This window comes from Lynx rufus, unplaced genomic scaffold (genome assembly GCF_022079265.1).
Source record: "Lynx rufus isolate CCGP_SWC_20201006 ecotype Redwood Valley unplaced genomic scaffold, mLynRuf1.p SCAF_3, whole genome shotgun sequence".
In the NCBI taxonomy this organism is placed as follows: Eukaryota; Metazoa; Chordata; class Mammalia; order Carnivora; family Felidae; genus Lynx; species Lynx rufus.
In genome coordinates, this window is record NW_025814845.1 from 14821632 (window position 1) to 14829648 (window position 8017).

An 8017-nucleotide genomic window follows, 5' to 3' on the forward strand; every position below is an offset into this window, starting at 1 on the left:
ACTTGCCTTCCCCGAAACGCGCCCCTGCCAAGCCAACCCCCCCAGCGCCATCCCTGCCTGCAGCTTCATTCACACAAAGGCGCGTGGGTGCCGGCAGCACCCCTCTCCAAAGTTGCGCAGAGAGAGGCGGCCCGACGAGAAAGCGCCCCAGGGAGGGGACCCGAGGCGAGGGCTACTCACAGGGTGACCGTGCGGTTGGGCAGCGTGTCGGGGGGCAAGACCTGCGCGAGCTCCAGGCTGCTGCACACCACCTTGCCCTCGGCGGCGCCCGCCGCCCTGCCGGCCCCTCGGGGCCGCCCGTCGTGCTTGCAGCCGGGGGGCAGCGCCGCGGCGCCGCCGCCGCCTCCCAGCAGCGCGAGCAGCGCGAACGGCAGCAGCAGCGGCGGCGGCGGCGTGCGGCCCCGCCGGCGCCCGAGCGGCTCCATGCTGCGCGCCGGGGCCTGCGGGCCGAGCGGCGGCGGGCTGGCCTAGCGGGCCGGCCCGGCGCCCGGGCGGGCGGGGGCGCGGCGCGGGCCCGGCGGCGCCCGGAGCCTCATGGCGGCCGGAGGACGGGCCCTCCTCGGCGCCAACATGCTCCTTTGTCCGCTGCGGCCGCGCTCGGCGTCCGGGGAACCGCGGGGTCACGGCCGCGCGGGTCCCAGCGCTGCACTCTGGCCCGGCCGGAGCACCGCCTCCTCCTCCTTCTCCTCCTCCTCCTCCCCCCTCGCTGCCGCCGCCGCCTCCCCCGGCCACTGCCCGCGGCGGCTCCTCCCCGCCCGAGGCCGCCGCCACCGCCCCTTCCCCTCCTCCCGCCCTCCTCCCCCTCCTTCCCTCCTCCTTCCCTTCTCCTCCTCCTCCTCCTCCTCCTCCTCGCGCCTCCCGCCGCTTGCGGCTCGGGTTAGGAAGAGCGTGCTCCGGGATCTGCGCCGCCCGCCCTGGTCCGGGACCCGACCCCCGACCCGGTGCACGCCCGGCCCCCGGCCTCGGCCTCCGGGCAGCAGTTGTGAGCGCCCCGCGAGAGTCCGGTAACTCGTGGAGAGGGCGGAAGAAAGTTCTCGTCCAAACTCCAGGCACGGTAGCCACTCTCTCGCTGGATTCCCTCGGCCGCCCTGCAGACAAAGCCGCCCTGTGCGCCCCTGGAGGCCGCCCATTCCGCCCGAGGAGCCCCGGCCGGGAACGTGGAGCGAGGGAGACGAGAAGCGCTGTATTTCCTCCGAGAAAGAAAGGAAAGGGCAAGGGCCCCCAAACCGAGTATACGTTCCCACCTCATCCCCGCCCCCCCCCAAGGGATTTCACGCCTTCTCTTGGCACACGGTAGCCTCATTTGTCCCAAATGCCCCAGAGCAAGAAACAGGCTCCCCTCCTGGTCCGGGGACTCTCAGAAGCTGTTTCTGGCCTTCAGCAACTCCAGCTGTGAACCCTGGAAAGGATGCATCGGGGTCCCGCCTGACCAAAAGCCTTTTGAAAGAAATTTTCCACTGACAGCAACCAGTTAGATGTAACCAGTTAGAGCAATAGTGACCAAACTAGTCAAGAAACCCCAGCTGAATCCATCACTCTACGATGTGGGGCTGCCAACCCCACCCTAATATTTGCAAGGGCTAACATACTCTATGTTTAAATACTCTATGTTTAAATATTTACAAGAAATATGTCAAGCTAACTAAATATAATCTATTCTCTTACCTTGAGAAACATACCTTAATAACAACCCACAAGGCCAGGTGTGTGTACAGAGATCTCAGAGGCCTTCAGTTCCACCCTGAAACATGGCGGGGAGGAAAGAGCCAGACCCCCAGCCCTTGGCCTACGCACTTCCACACCCTTTGCTTCCTGTGCCAGCTCCATTCGTAAACAAGCGGGCTTTCTGCACGTGTATGGATACCGGAGCCCATTCAACCAAGCTCTGTCCACACCCTCAAACAGCCACCCCTTGGCGTAGCAGTGCCCACATCAGTTGTTTGGTCTTCCCTTGGGAGGACAATTCTGGAGAGAGGCCTGCTGAGCACCTGGAAGTAGCCTTGGGAATTTTTGATCAGTGAATTGAAGGATTCTGGGTACCTTGGACAAGGTCTACAATCAGGAAGGGGACACAGGCTCTTGGGGAACACATCCGTTGGTCTTGGGGAATTTTTCCCTTTGGGGAGGTGAGCTAAAACGGTGGCCTCTAAAATGCAGAACCCGGGGCTTTTCTTGTCTGGGTCTGGGGCCCCTGCAGAGTTTATCCCAGGGACCAATTCCCAGAAATCTATGGCTAGAACTTTCGCATTGGAAATAAATGATATAACGTACAGTCTTGCAGTCATGTTTGAATAGCACTTCATCTGACCAACATTTTTTGAGATTCAACCATATAAACCCAACAGTATCCATTGCTACTAGTACATTATGTGATAGAAATATTCCAGGTCTGTGTTGTCCAATATGGCAGCTGCAAGTGGGTGTTTAACACGTGATATAGAGCCTGTGTGAGGTAAGATAATTTTTCATTTTGTTTAATTTTAATTAATTTAAATTTGAGTTTAAATAGCCCAAGGTGCCGAACGGCTACTCGATTGAACAATGCAGATCTCCACACTGATGGGTACAAAAAGTGGCAGGTGACATTGAACAATGCAGATCTCCACACTGATGGCTACAAAAAGTGGCAGCTCTTCATCAGCATGAAGTAGCTTTCAATCTGTAAATCAGCTAGAAGGCAAAGAAAAAAAAAAGCCTCTGTGTTAAGTAGGCAAAATTGTTTACATTTCTTTTGAATTTATATAAAGAACTATTATCCACTAACAAAGATATTAGCATCATCATCCCTTTTCTTTATAAAAGTAAAAACTTCTTAGGGCACCTGGGTGACTCAATCAGGTAAGCATCTGAATCTCGATTTCGGCTCAGGTCATGATCTCAAGGTTTGTGGGGTCGACAGCAACAGCACACAGCCTGCTTGGGATTCTCTCTCTCTCTTTCTCTCTCTCAAAAATAAATAAATAAACATAAAAAAATTAAATACTTCTTATTGTGGCAAAATGGAAGTTTTTAATAGTCATGTTACTATTGTCATAGCTACAAATTGTCATTTGAACTTAGAATCTGTGCATATTTTCACATACTTTATGTCAGTCTATAGTTGAAATAAATGTGCAAGTCTATTTTGAAATTTGCCACAAGCACTAACATCAATTTGGTACATAGCCTCTGTTCACTGCAGTTGAAAAAGTTATATAAAGTATAGAATTTAAGAAAAAGAATCTCAAGTGGGGGGCACCTGGGTGTCTCAGTCAGTTAAGTATCTGACTCTAGATTTCAGCTCAGGTCATAATCTCACGGTTCATGAGCTCGAGCCCCGAGTTGGGCTCTGAGTTGGCAGCGTGGAGCCTGCTTGGGATTCTCTTTCTCCCTCTCTCTACCCCTTACCAGCTCGCTCTCTTTCTCTCCCTCTCCCTCTCTCCCTCTCTCTCTCTCTCTCTCTCTCTCTCTCTCGGTAAATAAACAAACTTAAAAAAAAAAAAAAAAACTCAAGTAGTATCACTCATCCAAGGAGAAATACAGAGGAAATGAAATGTTTTACTATATGGACAATATCAGCCATTCTTGTACAGGAATCACTCATACTATCTCTGAAAATTAAAAATCATTATAGATCACAAGCTAGTAATGTATTAAGGCTGGCAAGAACTTTAGAAAAAATATCTCTCAACGCTGTAGTCCTTTGAACCACAGGACCCCTTATTATCATTTCTGTACCAGTACAGGTTTGTAAGGAAATGGCAAGAAGTCCCTTCCACATGTACAAAAATAGAGGATGATACTGTCTGAAACTTACCATCACTTACCCTGCGTCAGATCAAAAACCGTGCTTTAATTATGCTACCCCAGGCCGGAGAGCCTCTTGCCAGACAGGTCTATCTACTGCTGATCCCCCCTCAGGCATCATGAGCATCATAGGATTTGAAGTTGTAGGACTTAAGAGATCCTTTCAAAGTTTTCACTGTGTTTGTGATTTCCCACTTTAGAACATCCTATAGAAACTGAGAAATTGCTCATTAACCATATTCATGTACCCACAGTCCAGTAGTAAAGCTATGTTGCACCAACTGTTGCTTTAAGGATGGTAGGTGGACCACATTCCAAAGCTTCTATGCTACCAATCTTGTCTTGCTATATTATGTAAGGCTTGTGGGAGACACCAGAGAAACACTCCAGAATACTTTGTTTCTCCTCCTAATAGGGACAGTGTATAACTATGTATGTGTGAATATGTAATAAATATGTGTGTATATACACAGATGCCACCCTGTTTATTGTTAACAATTTATTTTACATGCTTTGTCTTCTTCCTCCTCTACCAAACTATTAGCTCCTAGAGGCTTTTCCAACCGCCTTCTTAAATTACGCCCACCTCTAATCACTCCCTATTAAGTTACTCTGAAATCTGGACCAATCATCTAAACGGAGTCTAGATAACATGGCTTGTTCAAACCTGAAGATAGCTACCTTTTAAAATTTATTTGTTTACATTTTTCTGTCCTTAGTCTCCCACACGACACCAGCTCTATGACACTGTCTTATCTCCTTTTTATCACAGACACTTGCTTCTGCCAAGCATCCATTCCCAAATCTTTTCTCCCTTAGAGACTGAAAAAGCTAATCATTTTCCAAGCCTCCCTTGCCCAAACTTTTGATGACCTCATTCTAGCCAAAAAGAATCAGAAGTTATGCTGTCTAATATGGTAGACATTAGATACATGTGAGTATTTAAATTTAAATCAATTACAATTAAACTAAAAATTCAGTTCCTTCAACATGCTAGCCACAACCCAAGTGCCCACTACCTATATGTGGCTGGTGAATACCATTTTGGACAGCACAGACTATAGAATAGTTTCAACATCACAGAAAGTTCTCCTCGTCAACACCAATCTGAGGGGATGTCTACAGAGAAGCCTCAGGACGGGAATTGTCTGTGTGACAGACTTTTTCTTCCTTTCTTTCTTTCTTTCTTTCTTTCTTTCTTTCTTTCTTTCTTTCTTTCTTTCTCTTTCTTTTTCTTTCTTTCTTTCTTTCTTTCTTTCTTTCTTTCTTTCTTTCTCTTTCTTTCTTTCTTGTTTTCTTGCTTTCTTGCTTTCTTTCTTGCTTTGAGACAAAGAGGGTGCAAATGAGTAAGGGGCAGAGAGAGAGAGAATCCCATGAGGGGCAGAGAGGGAGGGAGAGAGAGGGAGAGAAAGAAGCAGGGCTCACCCAAACTGGGGCTTGTGTTCACCCCAAGCAGGGCTCAAGTTCACCCCATGCAGGGCCTCAACTCATGAATTGTGACATCATGACCTGAGCTGAGGTCCAATGCTTAACCCAGTGAGCCACCAAGGCAGGGGCCCTGTGTGATACTTATAAGAGAATATCTCTCCCACCACCCTCATTCTCCCTGCTTTAGAGATCATATTGTGGGGACAGGAGACCTGGAGCTGAAGCACGTATTTTGTGACCACTAGGCAAGAAGCCTGAAGGAAAATTCCAAAATAATAGGAGGAATCGGAAAGAGAAAACCACCATTTGGGTCATTGAGATCATACTTGGGCTGGCAATCAAGCCTTATTTTTATTGGTAATGAATATTCTCTGGCTTAATGCATGGTTACTGTGGTTTTCTAGTTCCTAGAACAGTGTCTGGCACATGGAAGGAAATCCAAAGTGTTTGTTGATTCAATAGCTTAAATTTTGGTCATTTTCATGTTCCAAACATCCAATACGGTTCTTCATATGCATTAGCTGGTGAGTAAAAGCTTTTGTGAATTGAATATTTTTGATAACTGGGCAAGAATGTCCAGCTAAAATCAACTAACTTGAGGCTGACTAAAGTTCGGTCTTCTGGAATCAAAGGGCAATGTGTAATGTCATGATTAAGTTGACAGCATTTGGGAAAGAAGAGCAATTTTTGGGACTTGAAATGTCTCAGTGACACCTCTATAAACCCTGTTAACAAACAGACATTCTCTGTATATTTTTGCATTATTTAGTGTTAATCTATTGGAGCTCCTGGGAGGCTCCGTCGGTCAAGCGTCTGACTTTGGCTCAGGTCATGATCTCACGGTTCGTGGGTTCGAGCCCCAAGTCGGACTCTGTGCTGACAGCTCGGAGCCTGCAGCCTGCTTCGGATTCTGTTTCCCTCTCTCTCTGCCCCTCCCCCACTCACACTCTGTCTCTCTCTCTCTCTCTCTGAAAAATAAACATTAAAAAAACACACATAATGTTAATCCATTAAACTCACAGCTGTAGTTTATATTTTTAGTCATGACATAACTTGTGCTGGAACGCATGCTCAGTCATTACCCAGGACCCAGATAGGAACAGCAGTAGTGTCTCAAATCACCCCCTAGCCTCTTTAGACAGCATTGGCTCCTGTTCTGGCTTACTAGTTACTAGAAATAGTGACCTTCGACAAGTCACTAAATCTCATCTTTTGAAATGAGTTTGAACTAGAACCAGCTTTTAAGCACTATGATTTTATCCTGCTGAACCATGAATTCTTTTCTTGTTTGTCTGCTGCAGCCAGACTATTATTGGAATGTATCGCTGTGACAGTTAAATGCTCTCTTTAGATGACCAAATATCTTTCTGAAATAGTATATTCTTTGCCCACTCCAGTGTAATTACCATCAGTTGTAAAGACAAAGAAGAAATATGAGGCAAAAATTGGCCAGCCGTGCCACGTGAGGAATTACCTAGTAGCCTCCAAACACACGATGAGGTCGGTTACACAGAGGTTTGTGGAAGGCCCACCATTCAGCTAAAGACACTCAAATCACGCAGTTGATTACATTCATTTAAAGCACTTGGTGAGAGGGGCACCTGAGTGGCTCAGTCGGTTGAGTGTCTGACTCTTGGTTTCCCAGGGTCGTGGGATCAAGCCCTGCGTTGAGCTCCCTGTTGAGTGTGGAGCCAGCTTGGGATTCTCTCTCCCTCTACCCTCTCCTCCTGTCTCTATCTCTCTCTCAAAAAAAAAAAAAAATTGGAAAGAAATATAATAAAGCACTTGGTGAGAAGCAGGGGAAAGAGGTGGGGTTGGTCAACCCACATAGAATAAAATGTGACAGATGGAACACCCCCTGGACCCTGGGCCACATGGTGTTCATTTGAACTGTTGGAGTCCGTCTATCCGTCTGTCTGTTTTCTAACTCAGACAAATCAATCTTCCCACTGCTGGTATAGTTACAAGGAGCAGAGCTGAAGTTTGAGCAAAGAGATCCAACAGACGGAACATATCTGGGGCCAGCATCTCCCTTGTTCTATTAGAGGGATGTAGGGACAATTGTGCCTGAGCACAGTTACAACTTGTCTGCTAAGCAGCTGTGGGTCTTATCTGTGCTGCTTGGACAGAGGACACGCAGGGTCAGAATGGGTATCGCCAGTGGGTAGCTGGTTCTCAACCCAATAAATATTGAGTGCCTTATATGCCACCCCTGTTTACTGAACCATAAATATTTGGTGCATCCTCAGTTCTTCAATCCTTTTCTGCCTAGAAGTCATTTTCTCATTTGTCCCATCATTTTTATCTGTTTTCTGCTCATGTTCTCTCCTTTCCTTTCCTGAATCTATCATGTCTCATAAGCAATTTGCTTCTCTACCTAGTGTCATCTACTCTCCTTTTTTTCTCTCTGTTTTTATAGCAGAATTAAATGTTTTAAAATAACACAGGAAACACATTACATGACAGATGAAACAACAGACTTTGGGGAAATTTAGAAATATAGCTCACACCAGAGATGTGGCTAGCTTCTTCAAATACTAGTATTGCCTGAGACCTACCTCCCAAAGACGATGTAAATAACCTGCCTTGTTATAGCACCTATCTATGTTATTACAAGTTTTAGTCCTATGTGCCAACTATAATGGTCAAAACCTATCCACCAATTACTAACTATTAATCATAGACATAGTAGGAGATAGGTCAGTCATAAATTTCCATCTATATTTTTAAGAACCCAGTAGCTTCCTTCTTCCTTAGTGTTAGTTAACATGTCAAAATCCATTTGTTGAGCTGTACAGAATGG

At 47.0% G+C, this 8017-nt stretch overlaps 1 protein-coding gene across 1 annotated transcript in view; it reads right to left on the minus strand.

Moving 5' to 3' along the window:
* Positions 1-425, minus strand: part of ADGRA3 (adhesion G protein-coupled receptor A3) — a 132285-nt gene extending 131860 nt beyond the window's left edge. Inside the window, exon 1 of the mRNA XM_047091213.1 lies at positions 181-425. Coding sequence (XP_046947169.1) covers positions 181-425 — 245 coding nt within the window. The remainder of the gene's footprint in view (positions 1-180) is intronic.
* Positions 426-8017: the final 7592 nt, after the last annotated feature.